The sequence below is a fragment of the Spea bombifrons genome, chromosome 1 (genome assembly GCF_027358695.1).
Source record: "Spea bombifrons isolate aSpeBom1 chromosome 1, aSpeBom1.2.pri, whole genome shotgun sequence".
In the NCBI taxonomy this organism is placed as follows: Eukaryota; Metazoa; Chordata; class Amphibia; order Anura; family Pelobatidae; genus Spea; species Spea bombifrons.
In genome coordinates, this window is record NC_071087.1 from 116,184,012 (window position 1) to 116,210,825 (window position 26,814).

The 26,814-nt window shown below is 36.8% G+C and overlaps 1 protein-coding gene across 1 annotated transcript in view; it reads right to left on the reverse strand.

Moving 5' to 3' along the window:
- Nucleotides 1-26,814, reverse strand: part of TTC28 (tetratricopeptide repeat domain 28) — a 146,764-nt gene that overhangs the window by 27,606 nt on the left and 92,344 nt on the right. The window contains exon 12 of the mRNA XM_053452234.1: nt 22,119-22,259. Coding sequence (XP_053308209.1) covers nt 22,119-22,259 — 141 coding nt within the window. The remainder of the gene's footprint in view (nt 1-22,118; nt 22,260-26,814) is intronic.

A 26,814-nucleotide genomic window follows, 5' to 3' on the forward strand; every position in this document is an offset into this window, starting at 1 on the left:
GTAATTGGCATTAGCTATGGATTAAAGATTAAAAAATCATTACCATTTTTTAAGAAATATTGGATTGAATCGCTAATGCTGGCCCTTTGCTCAACCCTGATAAATCAATGGTATACATTGTACAAAATATTTTTTTTTTTACACAATAAAACACAGCTCAGAGCATAACAATAAGAGCGACACATCAACTAATCCCAAGTCTCTGGGTAAATATATCTATACTGGTATAACCCAGTTAAAAAACCCAAAGAGGTCAACACAAACAGAAATCTTTTTTTATTAAAGGTAAATTGGTATAAAAAGAAACAAAAATATGTAACATACTTACAATATAGTTTAACTTGCAAGAAATAATAAAAAATAACAAAGCAAGATCCTTTTATATATATATATATATATATATATCTATACCATATCATTTTTCCATATATATATATTATATATATACATATATATATATATATATATATATATATATATATATATATATATATATATATACATACTACTACACAGTATATTGTGTGTAAAGATGCTCTTGATCTGCTTTAGGTTACCATAGAGCTTAAATTAAAGGTGTATATGGTTCATATTGTTTTAGGCCCAGACATCAAAATCTCTGGTCTTGTCTTCTGTGATTCATCTCTAGATAAATGTCTTCGGTTAAGTAATGGCAGAATGTTGAGGACTTTTATAGAAAAACATTTAACAAGGCATTATTACTGTATAGCTTTCTCACAGAGAGAGAAAAGGGTCTATTCTCGCTCTCTTATCTCAATAAAAAAAGTGTTCTGGGATAAGTAATGGTTTCTTTTATCTTGAAAGGAGGCTTTATTGCCTCGGTTGCCTTACTGCTGCTGATGCAGCATCTTCTTTGTCTGTGAAGTCAAGTCTACTTTTCTCAAGCAGTTATTGATTTCCCTGTACAAACTAAAAAGTGTCTCAGTGAGTCTATTTACCTAGCGTTGTAAACAAAAGTTGGGAAAGAATGGCGAATAAAAAAATGATTTAGTAGGAGAAGTGATAAAATATGTCTGTATAAAAGTAAACACATTGCCAGTGCTGTTTTAAGGGGATAAAACCAGCTATAACCTCCCATGCAACTGAACAATATACTAAAGAGTATAAACAACTCATAACATTGCAAGGTTTTTAGACATACATAAGATGAGTCCCATACATTGCAATGTGCTGTTCCACTTCTGTGCCTAAATATAGCATTAGAAACAAACATAATTCCTATTAACGTTGATTCTCCTAACTTTTCTCCGAAATAGTTGTCTAAACTTTTGGCTAGATTTTCGTTATATTTTTTTTTTTTAACTGGAACACTTAACTGTCATATGACACAAAACAAATAAACAGATGAAGGCTCAGCACTTCAAGTTGTGAGGTGTTTTAATGTCCACAAAAACAAGCGGTAACGCTTCGACCCCTAGAGGTCTTTATCAAGCTTGGTTTATTTGCTTAGCATACTAGTATAAAATGTGGCCAAGATTCTGTCTAAGTGGAGCAGCACCTTTAACCTTTTGAATACCAGCAATTGGGACACACGTCTCCTCTTGGCAGACGGGGACAATTTTCATAGTTTTGCTGTAGTTGGAAGTCGGCAATTCCCATCAGCATCTGTTACCATTGTGGCAAGCAGCTTGGTTCGGCAGCAAAGAGCCGCCCTGCAACCTCCTCTACACTACAGAAACATTTCCTCCATGATTACGTAGAGGGAACTCTACAGTGCCACCATGTATGAGATACGTAGTTGGCTCCTGGCATCTCTTGTCTGTGTAGAACAGGACACTACTGACCGAGACGGAGTATGGGGTGCACCTGGTGGCTTTCTGACCTCTGCTGACCAATATGCTAAAATGTATAATGCTGAAGCTACAGTATGTAATGGGGAGCGAATCAGGGGACTGAAATGTTGATAACACCTTTCCAATATTCTACATATCAGCAAGACGTGAAAGTTGGCATAAGGATGAGCTCCTTAGGGTGATTAACCACCAGGGACCAATTCCTTTAACCAGTCCACTTTAAATAATCTCCCAACTGCAAAGGATCCCCTACAAAAACTGCAATTATACAAGGAAAGCCTAGCTGGAACAATTCAACAATTAAAGGTGTAAAATGTATTTCAAAGCGTCTTTAGTAAATTCATACCCTATTTCCTGGGGGTGCTAATGGAAAATGTATGCCCTATTTTACCTACATGTTAAATAGACTTATTCATTTTGACTTTTCACATTTTTCTTAGGAGTCTGGCTTGGCTCCCGCGTAACTGGACGCGTGCGGACACATATACAGTGTGCCCACCTCTGTTGTAAATATATAGTACATGAAGTCAAATGTAATGATCCATCCGAAAACTAGTCTGGACCTAGATAAATAACTCCCTAACTAGTCTGGACCTAGCGGAATAACTCCCTCCACGAGAGATGAATGACGACTGACTAAGGAGATCAGGGAGTTCATATCAGAGGGGACAAACATTAATAGTGCTTTGTATGAAACCACTTTCCAGATGTGTTTTCTGCTCACTGGACAACACTTTCCATTTTCACCTAATTACACTTTTAAATTACAGTCCTTTTGGGAGCTTGGATACAAGGCTTCCTGTCCATGATGTAAGGGGGAAAGGGAGAGCTCCATGGGAACTTGTGGGGGATTGCCAGGACTTAATATATCCAGCTATAGCAAAACTGAACGCTACTTCAGTTCAAGTTCAGCATTTGTAGCATTGCTAACCCATAATCTACACAATCCTCTGGCCATCAAGGGGCCGCACAATTTTATTTTCCACAACTGTAATATAGTTGTTTTCGCCGGAGAACTCAAAATAAAAAAAAAATGACACCTATCAAAATCACTGCTGATTTTTGGTTATTTTTGGCTTATTTCGAAACATGTATACAGTAAAATATTAACAAAAAATAATCCAATAAAAAAAAGAATCTAATATTAAAAAAAAAACAATAGCTGATCTAGGAATAAATGAGACAGTCCATATCATGCATGTATAGAAAGCAAAGGGTAATGTGTAGATATTCATGTTTGCTGTTTACCCAGCCTTTGATGTCCCATAAAATGCTTTTTAAAGTATTAGCGGGATAATATTACACCGACGTAATCAACTTTAAAAGCACTAAATAAATACAGAATGGCTCTGATTCCTCCAAGTCAAAGAAGGCAGATGAAAGGTTTGTCATAAATCGCAGTAATTACTATAGCGGGCTGAAAGTGTTTTAAATCATGTTATCTTCCAGAAGATGGCACTGCTTAGCTGAATTCCTGCCATTAAATAATTAAAGGAAAACCATTTATTATAGCAGGATTGATAACTCTAATCAAGTAGAGATTGTTTCATTTTAAAAGAGATGATCGCACCATTGTAGCTATACATTTATCAGTTCGCCTCACCCAAGGAGGTTCTTTTATTAGTTCAAATATAGAAGGGCAATATAAATCATTCCATGCAAGAGCCCCCCCCTCTGTCTGATTCACTCAGAAGAGAAATCTGGCAAAAGAAAAACGATGTATTCCTTTAGGTATATAACATCATACATGGAAACCTTCTACATGAGTTGACCCTGACTTTTTAAATATTAGCCCTTTAAAAGTCCATCACAAACATGCCATTGTAATAACAAACTTTATGAAAACCATGGCTTATCAGGAGCGAAGTATATTCTGAATTAAGTTATATACATTCAAGCAGGTATTTCAACCGTGATATACTTGTACAAAATACACCAACTGGGTTAATTATAAACAAAAGATAGAAGCGTCAGCTCCAGACTGTGTAACTGAGAACCTGCTCATCTACCCTCTCTTGAGACTTTCCAGGTGTGTATAACATATGGTGGGGTCAGCTTTAGCAGCATGTCTGAGAATAAGGTGTTTCACACTTATTAAAAATATCTCTTTGGTGACACTTCTATAAGAATATATATTTTACTGAGAAGTAGAGCCAGTTTTGTAACATGGTGGGGAGGGCTAGTGGGCTAATGATCTAGTGGGATGGAGCATGAGGTCTATGCCTCCTTCAGTGGCCCAGTTTATAGTGATTCATGGAATTCCTTGTCCATCCTGATGTTGGAGTTGTGGCTTAGTAGAGCCACAAACTCAGCATCTGTGTCAGTATAGAGAAGGAGCTGAATGGTTCTGCAGAGTGTTTCCCACATACATGAGGTTCAGAGCACTAAAAAATACAGGTAACGTTCCTTGTATTTAACAAGTGGAAGCACTGGGCACAAGTATGAGTAGCTCGGGAGCATATTTACTTTAATATCTCAAATGTATAACATTACAGAGGAGTCTGTAGGCAACTGGCAAGACACAACGTGTCTAAGGGATGCGTGTCACTTTTGGCTCTTACTCTGAAGCTTTTACAGATTCCAACAGCCATTTAATTTGGACAGTTCTCAAGAAATACCAGCGAGAAGACAGTGAGATAAGTCTGGTAAGCATTCTTCAAGCTGACATCACTTTTATTATATAGTTCTCTGTAGGAGACAGTGGTATCCATTTCACACATGACTATGCCTTTTACCCAGTAAGGGAACTTTTACAGTTCAGAAGTCAACTGTCCAGAAGTTTGTCTTTTTCTCACAAAACGGTATGCGAAGCATAAAAAGATTTCCGCATCTCATCTTAATCCCCCGTACTTTCACTTGATTTAAAGCGTCATGTTTAATTATAGTGTTTCCTTATAGGAGTTAAAGTAAAGATGGATAATAAAAGGGTTTGTTTCACTAAACTATTCCATTTGAAGTCAAAACATTTTACATAATTATACACTACATAAAAAACATCACCTCATTAAGTGAACAACCCAATAGCTCTTGGTTAGAGCAAATTAAGCTTTATTGCGTTTAGTGGGACTTTAGTGGCAAATGATGGGTCACTGTGCAGACTTTTTGGGGTCTGTTCACTAAAGGGAGTGTTTGTTGGAGAGTCTGCAGTCAACTCAACGACTGCATCATACATTATTAAGGTCCAACCCCAGTGAACTTCCACCTCAGAAAGAGCTTGGCTGGCCCTATATAATGGATAGCTCAATCAGTTCCTTTGTTTCTAATGATAGTTTATCTGCCGTTAGAATTCACTGCAATAAAATGGATTCCTTCTACACCCAGGAAAAAAACTATACCTGGCTAAGGGATAGCCAATTGATATTATGACCAATGCCTTGAAAACAGCATGTAGCATGTGTACCATGGGAGGCATAGCCATCTGTAACCAGTTTGAGAACAGTCAGGGTTCAGCAAGCACCGCTTCTCAGGTCCTCTTTCAGTGTGCAATCCATCACAATCATGATCCCCCCACATGCCTTCCCTGTAGGGTAAGTATGTTTTACTCATTATCAGGACATTAGTTAGCAACAAATCTTCCTTTTACTTTCAAAAAGACCACACTGCTATCTTTTGATTGGCCATAAACATGGCTCTCCATCAGAAAGCCCTGGAAGCAGATATGATGCCAAGGGTTTTCTATGACACTTCTTTCTCAGGGTTCTAGGGCTATGAAGGTGGTCCACGGCACGACATGGAGAGTGTATCTTCTGTTTTTTATTTATAAAATTAACTTACATAAAGGCCGTGAGCAGGAACAATAACTTTCTTAATAGGAACAAATTAAATTAATTTTTTTGCACAAAAATGCAAGTTATATTTTCTTGAAAACTTCACTGAATGTAAACAAAATCTACAGGCACAAAGAGTGACTATGGCTCTCAATCTGACATTTCATTGTTTTTAGAATGTTGGTATTTTAATATTCTCCATCCTCTAGAATACACACCCAAAGATCACAAGCACAAATCAGACAACCCTGGCACATACTATACAAAAACAGATGTAGACTACTCATGCAAGCACCCCTGATATATTGAATATTTTATGCGCTGATGACGCTAAACCAAACAGCATCCCAGCATCTTTGGCGCCCCATTACTTTCCATTTAAGATTGCTTTATGTTTTTACACAACTATTGTGTGCCTACACAATTTAATTTATTAACACATTTTCTGCTATTAACTGCTGATTTATCTAAATATTATTTTGACTTTTAGGGCTATAGAACACTGTGATACTCAGCAACTATTATGACTCCTAAAAAAGAATTTGGGTCCCAATAGTGAGATATGTCTCCCTAGGAAGAATATGCCACTGTACACCACTTATAGAGCGTATTTTCATAAGATGCGATTATTATAAGAACACAAACCTACATTCAGGAGTAAACTGAGAATTCCAATGATCAGATGCACTAATTGGAAATAATTTGATTCAATTCTAGTATAAACAGCAGTTTAGGCAATGCTAGGTTTTTGCATTAACATAACATAGGTGTTGCTGTTCTGCACTGTAAATATGGGTTTCCATTGCTGAGATGTGCTTGTTCCTAACTCTGCATCTCTTTTGGGAAGAGGAATTCATATTAGCATTTATTTTTTTGATGGATGCTTTCATTACAAGGTTTTTCCCTACCCAGTGCCAGTACAAAATCTTCAGCAGTGGATTTGTAGACCCCAAATCACAGCAAGAAGTGCACACTGCAGGGTTTTCACCTATGACAACCCCTCAAAGGTTGGGTGCTGAAGGTGGAGAAACGGCAGAAAGCGAGAGGTTGTACACAGTTTGGTCGCATAGAAAGCGATAGATGAAAGCACAAGTCCGATATGAGGCAAGGCAAAGAGATAACATAGGAAGGGAAGTCAGAAATCAAGCCAAAGGTCAAAGCACAAACAAGCAATTCCTGAAGAGGACACTCACAGTAGTACCAATCTAGCTCAATGAATGAGGGTTTTCATCTTTAAACTTGATGCCTTTCAAATTCTGTCCTTGGTTATGAGATCCAAAACAACTGTACTCCAGGAGGCTGTCAATCAGGATTGACTGCCTTTTGACTGGTTGTTTTTGCGCATGTGATACTTGATAGCAAACGGAATTGTGGCACAGAATGGACCGGACTGCATCTGGTTAAAACAAATTATTTCCTTGCAGTGAGGCTGTGGAACCTTCTCAGGTATGCATCACCTGTCATGGAGGAGCCAGCACAGCAGGAGCTTGCACACATAAGTATTTTACACAGTAAATCACTATATATTAACCCAAAACAAATATAATGGCAGATGAGAAACAATCTGCTCATTTTTGGCCTTGTCGGTACAGCCTTACATCTCCTGCATGCTGGAAGGCTATTCTACTTATCCACCATAAAAAGTGAAAGCAAATAAAAAAGCATTCAGCATTACACAATGCTTTACTGACATTGTTAAATAAATAGCACTAATGTCTGTAGTTATGAGCTAGGATTAATTCAATAGGACTAATTAGCTTCAGAAATAACCTAGTACCCAAGAAAAGCCATTAATGGGTCAGACCTGTCTATAAAGACGCTATTTTTACCATTACCAAAAACCACTAACTCGAAAGGGAATAGCTGGCGTTCTTTATAAATACTAATTTAAATAGTTGTTTAGATATCAAGTAGGTATATTATTTTGTGCTGAATTAACTCAGCATGAAAGCAGCTATTTTAAACAAAACGCAAATGAATAGGCGATTAAAAATAAAGTCTTCTCTCCATTAGCTTTTATCCAGTAGAGAAGCTGATTCCTCATTTTATACCAGCTCCCATACTGTATGGAAATCGTCTCACAACAAAAGATTGAGGCTGAAAGTCAAACCAGGCAATTCAAAGACTCTTTGATGTGAAAGGCTGACAAAGTGAAAATTAGAATGCAAGCACTGAACGGTAACACAGTGGGAGAACCTAATGTTGTTGTTTGCTATGGCCAGAGTGCCCAACCCTATCTCAATAAGTTGCCTCTAGGCTCTATTCAATGGACTGACTTAGGACCCTTGTGCTTGCAACGTTACACTTAAAGGTAGTGGGGGTCACCTTATAATTAAGTTTTTTTTCATTAAAATTCATCAGATTTTGTATGACTCCCCACCTCCCAGCTCTTTTGTCTTGAACGACATGCGTTTGGCTCAAGTAAGGTTTCCAGAGGGTCTAACGAGACCCCCACAGATATGAACATTTGGCATTCCTGCTGATTTTAAAGGGAATGCTTTACTGTCAGGGACTGGCTGCTTTGAGAAGCCAACACCGGCAAGAGTAACTGGGAATGAAGGGGGTGCTAGGCTGCAGCGTTTTACCAAAATAAGTGATTTATTCTTGTTTATAACAAAGTAACAAAATACACACTAAAGTACTGACAAATTACTGTAATATGTATCCATGTATGGTGAGGCAGTAGACTGTACCTTTAATTTACAATACAGAGCCCAGCATGCACTAGCCTATAACGCTTGCTATGGCCTGAAGGACCTTTTTGGCAATAGCCTATGTTACCCAGCATAATGGGTTTTCCAGGACCATATAAACATGAATGTGAGGAATGCATAATGTTAGCTGGTTAAATTGGCAGGCTTCTGTGCCTCGAAGAAGGAGTTGAACACATCTGTGCTAAAGCCCCGTTTAACTATTTGCACATCAGAGGTATTGTGGCTTGCTGGGATATGGGCTGCTAAACACAGACATCACCTGCCCAATATACCCAATTGCTGCTGTTAGCTACAGAGTTTACTGTTACCAAGTTTGTCCATTGACAGTTTTGCTGCTCAGCCAATTATTGTTAACCTTGTCTCAGTTGGCTTTTTTGGCCACTTCTTGGTCCTGTGTACATTAACATCCTGGGATTGGTAAGGGGAGATCTCCCCCCACCAGTTCCATTGTCCTGTACCCTATTGGGGGGGGCAACTACTCATCATAAGTGTGGTCTACCCCCTATTCCTTCAGATTTCCTGTTGACTGGCTCATTCATAAGCGCAAACAAGATGGCTGCTTATTACACTCAAGCAGTTTCAAGGTATAGTATAGAGATAGCCTTTAAAGCTCCAAAAAAATCACATAATACCTAAGGTAATAAGTGCCTTGGGCCTCTGCTAAGTTCAGATGAATTATCCAAAGAGATCTAATTGAACAGGACACATTTTATAGTCTAATACAATAATACAACTTCACGTTTCATTCCTAATAAACACGAACTTCATATAATAGAGTTATCTATACAAAAGTATTTTACGGCTAGACTCATTTATTTCGAGAGTATACCAGTTCTGCTTGATTAACACACTTTAAATGGATAAAGGCATTCACTTCTAGCGTAATCTGATTTATAGCCTCAAACAATTTTAATTTTCTATGCAATGCTTTGTCAAATAAATGTTCTTCCATATATTTCTCTCATATTTGATGTACAAATTTGCCGTTACCCAGAATATACTGTAATCTGTGATGCATTCAGCATAGACAATGAGATGATTAAACATCAACCAAGAGTCACAAATTTTTCACCCGTCATCATTTTCAAATCTCTAATTGCTTTGTTTTTCCTCTAATTAGTTTTTTTTTCTTAAATGCCACAAAGACCACCCACTGATAAAAACAATATTCCGGTGGATAAGTCAAGCCATTAAAGGAAAATCAAACTTTCAAAGTCACGTCGAAAAAAATAAAAACCGGTCCACAAGGACACATTGTCTTCCCCAATAAAGCAAAACTAGAACTGTTACTAATTAGAGAAACTATCTGCTTTACAGTCTTTTCTTTTGTTTGTTAAAAGGAAACTAAAGGGAGAATCTGGGTATTTTCTATTTTACTCCTTAATACCAGTATTCTTACAGTGTTACAAAAGGCTATTTCAAGTGCCAGTTACCGATAAAATGCAGTATATATACAGGGAATATTACTGCTGTAAAAGGCTTTAAATGGCCATATTATACAGCTGTATTATATATTGCATTAATAGTGAACACACTATTGAGTTTATTCACTAAACGTTAAATGTAGCTGTAATAAAACATTGAACTCTCTGACTTTGCATTATAACGCTCAAAGCCTGGTGAGTTTCTCCTGCAAGAAGGCTCCAAGCAAAGAATGCCGGAACTGATCTGCATATGCACTGGAGTCGATGCAAAAAAAACGGACTTCGATATGAATTTAACATGAAGATATGTCTGGAGTGCTGCGTTAACAAAACAGACATTTTACAAGGTTTTTGTTAAAATGCTTTCTTAGGATTCCTGGCGAAGAAGGATTATGATCCCCAAGCAAATATGATGTATTTGAAACCAGAGAGTGTCTTGGCAGACTAGATGGGCAGAATGGTTCTTAGCATCAGACACGTCTATAATCATGAAATGTTTTTATTATTACTATTATACATACACATATATACTAAATCAGATCACACATATTACACATATTATTGTATTATAAATATTGTCATAGTAGAACACTGCTACAATTTGCCTGGTATAGTCATACCTAATTAAATAGACTGTTCATGCCGAAATATAAGTACCCCCTCCCCCTGAAAGGGTTGACTCTGATAACCCGTTCTGTAAAGGAATGTGGGGGAATTGCCGTCAGTATATGGCAATATGTCCTTTGGTTAGGATTAAGGAGATGCTGTCCTCACAAGCTTTATCTTTCCTTGTCTGTCCTTCTTTTTTTAACTGGACCCAGCTGTTGCTAGCAATGCAAACCTGTAAACCTTGAGGAATCAAGGGAAAAAAAATTTTTTTTAATTTTATATTAAAAAAAAGCTGCGTACTGCCTCGGTAAAAATAAAGCTAATTTGATGCACCCCTATCCACGTTTATGTTATGACTACATGACTACATTTTATAATGTCACATTTGCATACCAAAATGAACTGTGTGCATAGGAAAAAACTGGCCTTAGAGCCTAAATCCAAATAAGTGCATAAATAACTAAATTAACCTAAAAATCACACTAATTTGAAAACGATCCCTTACTTACTACACAACTAATGTAAATTATTATTATTTATTTATTTACATGTACAATGGGTTAACTGAACACAAGAAGTAGTATATAACATTTTAGTATAGCTTAGTTTAGAACACGACAAGTAGTATATAACATATATTCATTTTAGTTCAAGGATTACTTTAACATTCCACATTTTTTTATTATTTATTTATTTTAACTCTAAGAAAATCAGGCAGGTACATCAGGCTTGGTGGGGCAACCAGGAGAAGCTTGCCCTAGGGGCAAATATCTTCAAAGATGGCTGAACAATGAACAGAATGGAGAAAGTCGCAGGAGGAAGTGAGCATCAACAGGTTCATAAAGGGGGCAAGATTCAGAGCTCAGAGCTCAAATAGCTTGGTAATCACTGAAACACCTACCATTATGTCACAGCAAATGGCAAAAACACAGGAACCATAGCTTTAATTAAAAAACATACGTAGCATTTAAAAACTTAACAGGTTCATAGGGTCCTAACTTTATAGAAAGGTTTCTCTTTCAATGTCCTTAAGTTTCAGGATACCAAGAAGTTACCTGTTTTTGGATTCCTACAACCTATTCTATGTCATCAATATATTGATCCTTTACAATTAAATAAAAAATATATATATATTTTAACTCCCTAATGTCAGTTATGAAACAGTAACTAGCCGCCGACTGAAGTAACCTCCATCTTTTATCATACATTAAGAATATATGAAGCTCTATATTGATAAGATTTTTGTTAAACCTCTTGTTCGCTAACATTCGTGGTGACACACGGCTATGAATATTAGACACGCCTCGGTGCTTGTGGCTACCCAACGTTACACTTGGTTGCTAGAACATATATAGATGTATATCACTGGTCATACAGAGCACTGAACCTGGGGTGATTGATGGCAAATGTCGTTCCCTGGAGTATAGGCTCAGGCTGTTTACCAAATGTATATCCTCTGCTCTGGAAGGACAGGAATTACTATGTTGAGCAGGCATTGACCTATACTTTGAATTTTTTCTACAGCTAGCATACCAGATGTTGCTGGATCTCACTTAAGAGGTAGATTTATCCTGGTCATACATGCTTCCAAATAATAATAAATACATTTTATTTTAAAAAGAATTGTAATTACACTTGGTACACAGATTTTGTAGATGGTTCCTTGCTCAGTGATGGGAAAAGTATTGGGGTAAGATTTATAAGGCTTGCCCCCTTGTCTGGATTTATGTACTTGGACCTAGTACCTAGACTTTACATGGTAACCGAGCTTATGTCATATTATTCCATTATATTCTACTAGGGTTTCATGATTACCTACTGTGGGTAGGTCATGTGTGATTTGGGGGGCTGGTAATTTTCCAGTTTGTCTTCATCTTTAAGTAAAGTAAGCTACCCCTTAGGATGTGACTACAATCTATGTATCACACAAAGGTTTTTATACACAGCAATCATAGTTTCTTATATGCCACGTGTTTCTGAGGTTAAGAAGAGACCTATACGGGTTCTTTGCTAAAATAAGGTCCCTTGTGAAGGTCCCTTATTCATGATGCTGATCTTTATGGCACACACTGTATTATCACTCTCCAAAAGGGCAGGTGTCTGACCTTTATTTATGTCTGTCTCATTTTAGCTCTGTTGTAATATCATGTAGTTATTAAAACAAATACAAATGTACAATGTCTAAGTCTAGGTCAATCGATGGATTTGCAACTGGAAATATCAGGAGGAATTCCAGCACATTTTAAAATTAAGTCTCTCTACATAAGTAGGCTATCAAGAACACATCTGCATTAGACTTAACAACAGCTCTGATGATATTTTGAGGAATCTGAAAGGTAACAAGATGAGTTATTTTGCCAAACATCCTAGAAAACTAAGCAAGCTACATGTCTATACCTTTGATCTTTAGTAAATGTATTTACTCACAAAATTAAGTATGGATCAGTTTTTAAATATTATCAATGATATTGGTACATTTATATACCTGTGAACATTACATCATTCTTGGGAATCAAGAAGGAAAATTGTTGGCTTTGGAGTGAAGGACATTTTTATGTTGGACTCAAAATGTTAGCTTTATTCTTGTTCATATAGTTACTTGGCAAGGGTGAACCTGACAGACATCCTTTGTTCAACTAATATTTCTGTAAAATTTAATTTAACAATGTGTTTAGAGATAAACATGGCAATATGATAGCTTGTGGTCACACAAATGCACCAGTCTAAAAGTTGGTATACAAAAATTCTATTTTAATAGATTTGGAGTATGATGGATCTCCTAAATTGTTACAGCATATGTTACAACGAAAGGATCATACGTTGTTACAATATTAAGTTGTGGTTTTAAAATGAAAAGTGGTGGTTTGCATTTAATATTGAAATAGGGTTCAAGGAATCTGACTTTGGCATCACTGTACTTTTCACCAAAATGCCTCCTTGGAACCTGTGGCAGAAGTAGCTCCAGACATTCAGTCACCTACGCTATATCAAATGTTACTGCTGCAAAAAACACTTTCTTTTAAACTTTGTTTTATACGACAAGGCCAATTAACAGCTGTTCAACAATGGCTGATTTGAAATATCACATGGCATCGAGGGGGGGGGGAGCAAAATATTTTTGTGAAATTCTATCTTTTGAGATTTTGCCTTGTGAATGCTTGTTTTCCAGAATCTTTGAGTGCAGACATTATAAACATGTATAAATAGGAGTCACACAATTTTGTTTAATCCCTAAGCCAAAAAGAACAGGTTGAAAATTTCTCAAAAAAGCAGAAATGTTCCAGTTTTACACCAAAACTTTCGCAATAGAAAATATAACCTTTTGCACCCCACCATGGCCTCTAAATTCCATTTTAGGTCAGTTCCACATGTAACATCTGTAGCCAAGCAACACAATAAGATAACGGTAAGAACGCAACATAGTAAGATGTAAACAATATGTACACCATGACTTATGGAACCGGCAAGACATAAAATTGTGTACTTCTTTTTACATCTATATACTTGTAGATCATATCAGATGTCCGAAACTCTCTGTGCATCAAAAGTGTAACGTTATGATGCATATAAAGACTACTGCTATGTATTTTTAATAAAAAGACAGTATTCTTCTAAAATAAAATGAATAACTTCCTATTAAATGGAGAGCACGCGTAGACTCGTTCCAGGCACAGCTGCTATGTTAGACTTCTCATTTTTTGTTATAAAGAAGGGCCATATGGCTCTAATGTTTAGATGTTAGTGTTAGCCAGCCATGTGGCACTAGTGGAACCTCTCCAACCTTTCAAGATATGTTTAATAGAGCTTTAATTCTTGTCATACTCAAAAAGCTTTTTCCAGTAAACGCACCATTATTTCACTTTGGCTTGATATGATGAGGCAGTATTAACACTCTGAGTGCCAAATGTGCCCTGGCAACGACTGGTGAAAAAAAGCAAGATCTTGAATCTTCGAATTCACAAAGACCTATGGGGTATCATCTAACCCTCTCTCTGCCAAATGTCTGTATGTCTCTTGCTCTCGAAGGGTTAAAAACAAAGCATTTCATGCCCTATTGCGGGAGGGATGAATTGAGTGCAATAGCTGCAGGAATATCGTACAGACATCACTCTAGAAGATAATGTTCTTGTGTTTGCATGGAAATGTTATGTCTGGTTCCCCGCAACCAAGTGGATTTAAAAGCCAAGATAGAGGCTTTGGAAATAGACTGGTCCTGGTTATAAATCTGTTCATCCTGTCAAAAAAAGGAAGAAATGCATGCATTCGAAAACAGGAAGCAGAAAGAGGAGTCTGTTTGTTTGATATAAATCTTGGTCGGACGGGGGGGGGGCAATGCATTTCATGGCCTTACAAAGCTCTGTATTTAAAAGCAAACTTAGGGAAAATGCTTTGAGTAAAGTATAGGGCAATTGTCTGAAAATCTGCTTTACTTTAAGAGGGATTACACATTAACTCCTGGAAAATAAACTCAGACAAAGACGCACATCCTGTTGTCTGCATGGAAACCGTGTATAATGAATAATATTTTTGTGCTAATGTCAAAGGCGACACTCCAGTGAGAGAGACTATTTTTCAAGGGCAGATGTTAGGCCATAAAGCAAGATGGCTTTCTCTCCATCTTAATGTCAGCTTCCCTAGTCCCATGCTTAAATAAGGGGCCCACTGTAGCTGTCCCTTAGGCTCAGGCCAAAGCTTATAGGCACATTAGGCAATTGCCTAGGGCCCCAGCAATAACAGGCACCACTGCGGCTGCTTGTGGCAGGATTAGTTGGGAAGATCTATGATGACCCTGATCAGTGACCCTGCAGCATTTAAAGAAGAAAAAGGGAATGAATGAAAAGTAGTGAGTGAATAAAAAGAAATTCAAACTGTCCAAACATTCCTACCACTCCATATTGTGGGACACTTGCCAGTAGATTCTATTTCCATTGTAACAGAAGACCAGTTCTCCCATAGACAGCCATGAAAAAATCTGACATAAAAGCCAGTAATAAAGTCTGGTAATCTTGCATTTGGTAGGCGGGTGGCTAATAGATATTCTTTGCAAGTCATGTTGTTATGCATAAATTTATAAGAGAAGTGCATATAGCTGTGTTAGTCCAAGAGATGTTGGACTCTTCCGCTGTAGGATTGTGTAAACGCCCAGCAGTTAAGAAGTGGCTTCTTCATCTTCATGGGCATTATAACAAAATCTACCGATTTTTTCTAACAACTTAATTTAATAACAACTCAATGCACATTGAAAAATATTTGTAATCATACAGTGTCAAAGGTATATAAGTGATTCAGGAATGTCATCAAGAGACCTAAGTTGTCTTTAAAGCCTGAACTCTAAATGGAAACTTGTAGCCTCCCAGTGGAAGCGGTAGAGTCTAATACAGCAAAGGAATTTAAATATGCATGGGATAGGCATAAAACAATCCTGAATCTAAGACAAGACCAAGGACTGATTAAGGGAAAATAGGCAGACAAGTTGGGCTGAATGGTTCTTATCTGCCATCAAATTCTATGTTTCTACGTAATCATGCTGATCATGTGAACAGGATGTTAAGATAACTGCTCCATGTGGTATACGCATTAAGTTGGTTACTAATATGAATACACTGTAAGCAGAACTTTACAAGGTTATTTGGAGTTGAAAACTGCAAGATGTAGGATTTAGGAGCTGAAACATATAGATCTGCAAAATGCAGAATGGCATATCCAAAGTGCAAACCCCTAAAGCAATGATCCAGATGGATCTTGATGTCAGTGGTAGAGCCTTCTTCCCTGCTGTAATGAAGTAGAAAGAAGACAATAATGCACTGAGCATAAACCAGCTGCCAATGTAGAAATATTTTTAAAAAGCAACCGTAAATTAAAAACTAAATGGCACAAAACATACAGATGGCCAATACATTAAATTACTTTATCATAAGTCTTTAACAGAGTACCTCTTCCTATTTCACAAGCAAGAAAGATACAAACTCCAGCTGTAGGATGTAGGTAACATTTGACCTCATGATGTCCTACTGTGGGACCACAAAGAAGAGGACTAATCCAGAGAAGGTCTTGCCACCAACAGGTTTCAGCAGGATAAGCAGGTTTGCTTTATTTGCTTTATTTTCAACAGCTAATGATAGCTGGAGTGAAATCAATGACTGCATTTTTCTGTTACTTTTACCTTTTATGTACATTTAGTTATGATTTAGCTTACTTAAGAGTTTCAGGTCCCCGAATTATGACCCAACACTCAGTAATGCATAGGCTTCGGGTTTCCCTCAAGGTCACCTGCATGCTGACACATGAATCTCAACCTGGTCTGTACGGAAAGAAACTGATGTCCTGCAACTGCAAACTGCACTGGAACCAAACTCCAGACTCAGTACTGGGCTTATTATAATGAACTTCAAGAAATACACTTGAAGAGAGATTGCACACTTAACACATAAAAAGCACTGCACATATGATGTCAACCTAGATCTGATCTGATTATTGGTTTCCTAAAAGTGTTCTCAGCATTTTACAATGTCTCCTGTATTCCCTAATGATGTCTCCAGTGTTTTATTTCCAGAATGTCATAGGTGACATACCTCTATGGAAACCATCAGGCATGGAAGTACATAGCAGAAGTGTGTGACTGTCTGCTGCTTTGGCCAATTACCACTGGTTATATTGCTATGTAGCGCATCAGAACCAAAACAGAGGACCATCATTTTTCCATATAAATGCTTGGCACTCCATCAGTGATTTCATTCTTCTTACTATACCTACCCAGCATCCGTCCTTAATATGTGCATGACTTAATATATTTTCTGCCTATTTTATTACAAATTTGATTTCTGAAATAGGGAGCAGGAGATAACAGGATAATTGCCCAGTATGTGTTAAGTGAAGGGTTTCATAAGGAAAGGAAAGATAAAGGCAGTTTCAGTCTTTTTCTACAAATTAAGTGATTAAATAATTACGTCTGAAAATGCTCCATGAAACTGTTCCCATAATCACAAAACGGCTGAGTATCTAAGCATCCTGAGACACCTGGCTCTTCTCCAGTTAATCTCTTTCGTTGGATTCGTCAGTGAAATCTGCTCTACATGGACATAAACAGCAGATGTTTGCCAGCTGATGTCCACATACTGTAATTGAATAAACAGGAATACTTATTTATCCCTAAAACTGCACATTAAATGTTTGCTTCAGAATCTGAAGTCTTGAGTTCCAGTAATATTTGGTTCCTTTGTATCGAGAAACATAGAATTTGATGGCCGATAAGAACCATTTGGCCCATCTAGTCTGCCTGTTTTTCCTGATGCCTGATGTAAACACTCAGAACTTAATCAGTCCTTGTCTTAGATTCAAAAGCATGTTTGAATTCCCTCACTATATTAGCCTCCACAACTTCTGAATGGAGGCTGTTTCATCAGTCTACCATCATCCATTTATCTATCTAGACTAACAAGACATTGTCTTTAGGGCTCACATAGAAATACATGTAGAGTCACATAGGTTCAGAACTTCAGAGTGCTCCTCCTTAGATGGAATCACCATCTAGACATTCCATCTGAGGAAGATGCTTCCAAGATACCGAAAAGCTTATTTGACTTTATATATTTTTTATGTTTGGGCCAATTCTTTAATATAAAACTCCATTAGTTAGAGGAAAGGTTCAAAGGAGAAGGCTGAAAGAAACTGCCTGCGGTAAATTAATATCACATATTTTTAATAGGTGTGCCAATAGGAGAATACTGTCACTGGCAGCTATTATGGTTTTCCTGCATGTGTTTCAAATGCTGCACAAAAAGGGTAAGGTTAACTTCTACTCTGAGCAAGCAGGAATCTAATTGAGGTGGTGGTCATTAAGGCCCTATAAAACTCAGCTTGCTAGGCCTCATTCACAACTTGCTACAAGACATTTGTGTACCCTTAAAGTGACACCTCTTAATTTGTTTAATTGCTTGTAACGAGGTGATTGACCGTGTGTATTGTGTTCAGTATCATTTAATCTTTACAGGTCCATAACAGGTTTGCTTATCCAGGAGTAAATGCAGATATGTGTGGTGTGGTACATGTGTAAATATATATACATAAATACACCAATAACAAAAGTTATGGCGGGTAAAGGTGATGGAAAACCCTTCCACCTAAAATGAAGGGGTAGTAGAAAGCATTATTAAACACTCCACATCTACCAGACAACCCAGAAATCCCATGGTGCTGCCACAACTACAAGGAATTCTGGGTAGGCAAATTAAAATATTTCCCTTCAAGGGATTCATGTAGAAAGTGGATATAGAGGCAAAAGGTGATCATTGTTGACCTTATTTGCATTTGCCTACCCAGAATTCATTGTGGTTGTGGCCGCACCATGGGATTTCTGGAGAAAGAAACAAGCCTTCTGGCTTGTCTGGTAGATGTGGATGAGTGTTTAATAATGCTTCTACTACTACACATATACATATATATATATATACATATATATATATATATATATATATATTATAAAAAAAATTGAGACCCAGAATATACATAACCACAAACACAAGTAGATTAGAACAGTTTTTGGAGCACAATGACAAAAAATGTCCTTTCCAACAGCAATTCCATTTAAAGACTTCACCTTCCAGCAGTAAGACGATGCTCAGTACGGCTTATAAGGAAGTAAAACCTTCCAAAACATTTTTTCATCATTCTAGGTAACTCCACTTAGAAGAAGTATATAGAAATATATCAAAGTAAAAAAGGAAGGAAACAAAGGAAATAAATATTTTTTTTCATAAGCCACATGAAAGAACCATAACAAAAGAGGACTATCATGAGAACAACGCTTTAAACTATCTACCCCAAAAAGGACTGGTTACCAAAACAAACATTCCCAGTGCCAGCCATGCACTGTACTTAACACTGACTCTTTGTTCTTGTTCTAACTTTAGACTTGTGAAAGGATGTCAGATGTCTGAATAAAGCCTATGTACCACTTCAGAGCCATGAAGAACGTAAATAAAATAGAACTCATTATAACTGCAGTGTGTATTTAAAGCAGGGAGATATATTCTCGGTGAATCTTGATTACGACTCCCACCATGCTCAACCAGCCTCTGAACAAAATCGAAGTTGAAGCCCACAGTAGCTGGACTGCCAGTGGTCCCTTGTCTGTGGGTTTTTAGCCGTTTCGGGAAAAAATAATTGACTGACTTGAGCATGGTCTACCTATATTCTGACTTGAGCAATTACGTATAGCTGTAATGAGGGCTGAGTATAATAGGGGTTGCAGCAGACAGCTACCAGAATGCTGGAGGTCCTCAAAAACATTTTTACACCATACACAAAGCAATGCCCAAACTAAAATCGACTCCAGCATGGATTAAAAAAAAATATATATAATTTTAAGGACTAGACTATTCCTTGAAGAATGAAAAGGATCCACGCACAGTCATTTCCCTCAAAATCAGATTATAATGAATTTCCCTACAATGTTTCACTAAGCAATGAAAGTTAACGATCCAGCATTTTCCCAAATACAAGACCGAAACTATCATATAGTTTCTTATACTGCAAAATGTACATTTGACTAATGATGCTGAAAATGACCACAGCATCTTATAAGCACTACAACAATTAAGTGTATAAGTTAATGACCCTCGTGCAGACACAAGTAAATGAACAGTTAATTAGCTAATCAGTTACCATGACGTTGCCATTCCAAGTCAAGCTGAAACAACTTAACAAAGGAAATATAATATAATAACTCACAGCACAAAGAAATTACACAACATTGAGTCTGATAACACCACATTTCATATATATATATATATATATATATATATATATATACATATACAGTGATGTGATGTCTTATCACCATAGCAACCAAAGCAATGGCCCAAACAGCGAGACCAATCCATCTAATTCTATGGTAACAATATTTTATTATACATAACCCTCAACGCCTAAAAACAGTCAGGGGTGTTAGCGTAGTTCTGGCATGAAGTTACATTTTGAACATAAAATAATTTAAATGTAACTTAAACCTGAACATAAAAACATAAAAGTTAAAAAAAAAAAGTATCCCTCCCAGAGAAATATATAAAAAAAAGCATGCTTTGCTCCCAATACTATTAAAAGGTATTGCGCAGTTTGCACCGCTTCCTGTCCACATGTGGCCCATCACTGCATTTCCTGATGTATGTCCCTTACATTCAGGCCCATTCTAAACATTCAGAGTATGTACATATATAGTGATTCAAGCATGGATATTATTATTGAGAGGAACATGGTGATGATTAAAAAAAAAAAACATGGAAACCTTTCTACTGTTAAAATGTTTGTTAACTCCACAGATTTTCACTCGCTTAAAAACACCAAATATTTAGTCTAATCAGCGGCTCTAAAAAGACATCATTAATTGGAGAGCTCTAAGTAATGAAGAAGGAATAATTCTGTCTTTTGTGAAACCCTTGCCCTTCGGTAATATAAAAAATGTGATTTAATTTAGGGATTTTTTTTTTTTTTTAGCAGAACAGATTGCTGCTCTGTGGATAATTAGATCTGGCATAGAAAGCCAATCCCGCTGTGAATTATAGAGAAGTCATCAGAACAATATTATAATGATAGTATAACATTAACTAAGGAGACAGGAATGCAAAATGATTTGTTCAGGGACACAAAAAAGGTAGAAAAGAGATCCAGTAATTGTGTTACAGTAACCCAATCCTGAGAAACAGTACGCCTCTGTTCAATGTGCTCGAGCAGCCATGGTCAGAGGATGCTGGGAATTATAGTCCCACATCAGCCTAAGGCACACTGTTGTCTGGAAATATAAATTATAAAGGATATGTTCATGTTCACAAATCTAAAGTTGGTTCATTTTCAATTGTTTTTTTTTATCCTTAATACTAATGCTCCCAGGTTTCCAGGCTCTGCCGAGTCTTTCTGTGTGATGTGCGTGAAATAAACACTTTGAAAGACAGGGATCACTGAACCAAACACGTTTACTCACTGATCTGTAAAATAATAGACAACTGCCTCTTTAGATACTGCAGGCAGCCTAAAAATACACCATAGCCTTATGTTACTTTGATGAACAAAAGCAAAGAGGTTTGGATGCCGCAAAAGAATATGTCTTGTATGGGATTGTGCTTTTTGATTACATCATCAAGTTTTGTCAAAGAAATAACGCAGTAAGAGACAGCAGAATCCTACTGCATTCAATAAAGAGCCTATGTCTGAGTATCTGTGTATATTTGTCTGCTTTGTTCTCACTGTGTGTTTCTGTATCTCTCTCTGTCTAAGCGTTGTGTATTCAGAAAGCTGTTTTGGCATCCCTAGCGATGTTCTATGCCATCAGGATTTGTGGGTAACATTAAGTGCCTTATGATAGGAAGAATGTCATGCCTTTAGTGCCTAAGGAACAAAAACTTATTTTTCTTTACACATTTCAGCATTTTCACTATGCCTTTCTCTAGCAATAATTTTCTTCCTTCTTCTTTATTGTACCCACCAAATAACTATATACTGTAAGTAGAGCTTTCTTTTGAAACCACTCCCATATATAGGATGGATTGTGTAACTGTAGGGGCAACTTAATGATGTCATCGTGACATAACTGTGGTACCTTTAAATGTTTATTTGTTGTTTTTTTTGTCATTACACAATGAAAAGTACTGCTATTGCCTATGTCAGTTTTCTGGTAATGGTACATGCAAATTGCACAGAAGTGCAGAAGGTGCAGGGGTTGGTAGTTGGTGGTTTGTTTGAGTATACTTGTCAATTGCTCTCCAGGGTTTAAGTAAAGAGTATGCGTTCACACACTACCTGTTGAAAGTATTGTTTCTGCTGACCATACGTAGGAAACCAGTAGGATCTGTAACCGAGTTCATTTTGTTGTTAAGTTCGTCGTATTGCTGGTCCATAAAATCCCCCGCCTCGCTTTCAGTCTCACTGCTTGCACAAGTCCTAGAGATAAAAGATGGAATTACATTTTTAAATTGGAAATGCATCAGTCTCCAAAATCAAGCCAGATTATTAAATGCATCAGAAACTAACAAGATAAAACAACTGTATTAAAATGATTTGCGCAATACAACATTTATAAAGCCAAACTTGCAAAACCATATGCCCTGTAAATGATAAGATGGGAAAAATATAAATGTCTGTAAAAATGCATTCTGCAGAATCCGTCGATGCATTAGCAAAGGGACACCACAAAAATGGAAGGGTCTTCTCATCTGTCCTATGCATTAAAGTCCATATAATGAATGGAAAAAATAAAAAGTGCCATGGTTGTTCCTTGCCCACCTTTTCCCAATTAGTGACTACCTTAAACAATAAAAACAAAACAATATCTATTTCAATACACAGCAAATGTAACACAATTTTAATTTTTATACACGGTGAAAGTGCTAAATGGAATGGCAAAATGTTTCTGCATCAAATGATCTTATTTATATCTATAAATACAGCCATTTCTTTCACCCCATGTCAACTTAATGAAACAACATGAAACAAAACAAAAATCTACAATCACACATTACAGTATAAAGACAATCGTGGAAAAAATCTAATTGTTATATATTTTATAAAATTAAGTCATCTGGTTCTTATGACATCATATGGCTTGATTAAATGTTGACAGTAATGACCTATGATGATCCATGGGTATTATAAATCTGTTACACCATGGGAGTGATGTCAATGCAATTTGTTCTATTATTGACCCACCGAGCCTGAAACACGGGTTTACGAAATTGGAAAAAATAGCTTACACAACCTAACAGACACCTTTAAAATGAAATCCTTGCAAAGATATGTTGTTGACTAGTTGGAAGAAAAGTGTTATTCACAGGGGCCTCAATGCCACATCTTCATAGGAGATTGTATCTGAAATCATTTTAGAGAACCACATTATTGTGTCATTATTATTGCATTGGCTCATCCCCACGGATTCCAGCCCGAGAGTTAAGATATTTTGCAGGCGTGACACGCTTCAACTGATTTGTTTCTATATCTCGTTTCTAATGTTTTCGCTGTGATCTCATGAGTAAATTGAAATGTAGGAAGAGCACTAAATTATGTATAACAGAAACAACAAAAACATTCTCAAAGCCGCAGCATTGTGAGTTTTACCGGCAATGCAAAAAAGCAATGAAATGTAATCATTTATTTAGGCCTACAACAAAGCAAGTACGTGATCACATTTCTAGCTTGCCGACGGCGCTAATACATAGTGGACATTTCAGTTCTGTTGGTGTGCTTCAGGTTTTAGCAGCTGTTGGCCAGATCTGTTAGTGTGTAAATGTGATCTATGTAGCAGTTATTGGTGCAGATACCACCTCTTGGAAATCAATTGAAATAGATCCTTGCCGGTTCCCACGACCATTTCTGCTTGTTCTCTTACTATCTCACCTTACTTTATCGTCACTTAAATCAGGGGAATGGTGCCTAAAAGACTACCGAGGACTACCAGAACATCATGGCGTTCAGTTGGAGTTCTGCAAAAGCTAAAGCCACATGCAACAGTTGACTTATTTGTTGCATATGTATATATTTAACGTAATATCTTCTAGCTGGAAAGGTCACCAAATGTTTCTGCAAAACAGATATTTTTACATTCATTTATTTTCAGACTCTGGTTGGTTTATCAATTAATCATAATATATTATACTGATTTGAACGTATGTGGGGTTGACCGGCAATAATGAAGACCCTTTCTAAAAAACATTCTTAGCTTTCAGCCTATGATGCAGGCCTGATGGGGAGACATATATGGGTATCTTTTGCTCGACTACACACAAGTCAATCAAAATCTCTCATTTAATACCAAAGCTCAAACATAGCCGTTGTTAAATCCTGATTGATAGCCTGGGCTAACCTTCACAAGGTCTCATTTTGATGTCCCTGACAGCCCCGGTAAAAAGAATGTAAAGTAAAGTATTTAATGAGTACTTTAATACCTATTCTTTAAAAAATTTTGGGGGAAAAACACTTGGCTAATGTAGTAGCTGTAGCTGCCCTCCTCATTTGTGGTCCAATGATTCTTGCTATTGATTGGCTTCTCTGATATCAATGGACACGTTTTCTGCACATGGGGGTCTGAATAGCTGGAGCTATTCTGAGGTAACATCTCATGAACAGAAAAAATAGCTGGGGTGGGGAAGAGAACAACTGCATTTCCCATACAAAAACTTAAAGGGACCAGCAGCTATCCGTCCTTTAATGTTGCTAGGAGTTTTGCTCGGGTGGTTTCCACCTGCTGCACATATGTCTCTGGGTGGCACACAGATATGGCTCTCTAAAAAGGATTAGGAGCTCTGGTTGAACTACAATACTCATCAAACTTAGTCTGACAAGAAGGAAAAAGAATGTAATATTCAAATTACATTCACATTTCATTTAATCCAATAAATTTTTACTAACGCAGACCTTTTATAGTGCCTGAGATTTTGGATACATCTAAGATCGCTTGTCCTTAAGGATTACCGTCATTGAAATCCTTTAGACAAGACAAAGCCTTTGGTTTGTTACATATAAGGCACACAAAAAGCACATACTTTTATTTTAATATGAATAGGTAAATAAAACAAATGTTCATGGTTAGGAAGTAGTGTTTATTTTAAATCTGTTTGTCATATTAGAGATGCCATCTCTTGCGGTTCATTGGACTTTGATGATTTCAGTTTCAAAACACTGATAGTCTTTCACTTTAGAGCACAAACTCCTTTAAGACCTATCAATAACTGCTAATGTATGTGAGTAAGGTACTTAGAAAAACAAGAATGTATTCTCTAAATACTTTTAATTTTAAACATGCCTTTTATTTACCCGGTATATACATATTATTTAGATTTTAGCACTGTAGATCAGTGTGATACACTCATTGAATTTGCTACTAAAGAAGAACATCAAGGGATGCCCCTTATAAACAGATGCTTAACCCTACAATATCATTTTTAATGGTCAAAGGAAATCTCCATTTTAGAAGAACTTCCCCTGTTATAGGACATTTAATCCTAAAGCTGTCAGGTGCATTCAGCTATTTATTACATTCTTGGATTGTCAGTAAAGATCAGAATCAGGTATGTTGAAGCTCTGACACATGGAGGAACACGGACTGTAAACAGAAATCTTGGCCATGAAGGCTGTCAAACTTTTATTTTGATGGATCAATATATAACTCAAGATAGGGAGAGATTTAATGGACGTTTGCGTAATCTAAAATTGAAAGGTCAAAACAGACTGGAAGGTTCTAGTGACTAGTAATAAACACTGACATATGTTAATAAAGTTTCTGCTTGCTCCTTCTTGTAGTTATGAACAAGAAGAAGGATGATTTGTCAATGACAGGGCGTCTCATGGTGGACTTCAGACATCATAATTCTGCTGGAAGCTGTCAGAAGAAAATGGGAGATATAAGTAGTTCAACACCTGCACTGACATGCAACCTTCGTTTGTGAGGAATGGGTTTACATTACTTACATCAGATATGGGTAGAGCCAGCAGAAGGATGGATTTTAAAGGTGGCAGAGTTGGCTGAATTAGTGGGACTAGTGACAAGTTGGATCAACCTTGTCTCAGCGTTCTTGCCCAATCCTGCACTGAGCTGATGAGTGGTCAAGTTAGGTTTCGCTACCCATACCAACCTCCACAATTTACAGTGGCCTTGATATGGTCAATATTTGCAAGGCTAAGCCTAAATACCTGTGCCCTCATTGGACCTTAAAAAGAATTACAGCAGAAGACTGCTTAGTTCCAAACTTGCTGTATGTAGCTGTTTCCATGAACATACATTAATACATTTACAGTGTAAACTGATTCAAACTCCTTTTAGAATGAGCAATTGTACTTGAACTATATAGACACTGTGTGTATATTATATATATATATATATATATATATATATATATATATATATATATATATATATCTTAATTATGTTTATTCCCATGACCATACGTTTGGCCGTATGTGTGCAATGGGCAGCAAGTGCTGGCAGAACATTAAAATTTAAAATAGAATCTCGAGGCAGACAGAAAAGAACATGTCATCTGGTAAACTGCACTGCTAAAAGCAGGCACACAAACAATTTGATTACAGGTCAGTTGCTACAACAAAAAGATCGAAAAAAAAAAAAAGAATGGCAATGTTTAATTAATTTAGTCTTCGCAAAACAAAGAAAGGGTCATTCGAGCATTGCCAGCCACAGCTGAGCATTAAGATTAACTGCATCAAAATGACACATCATTAAAATATAATTTATCTCTGCCAAAAGATAAGAAAGAATAGTTTATTAAGTGTGCGCAGGCGGCATATGTTCCCCATCAGCTTTGGTTATTACTGTGCAGTGATTTAAAAGCCGCAGATTGTACTTTTAGAATGATATTCACATGTAAATTATTGAATGGTATGTCAAGAAAAATGCTAAAACTGGTAAAAATGCTACAACTGGCATCCATCACATGGTTATATATATATACATACATGTGTGTGTGCACTGTATATAAATATATAAAGG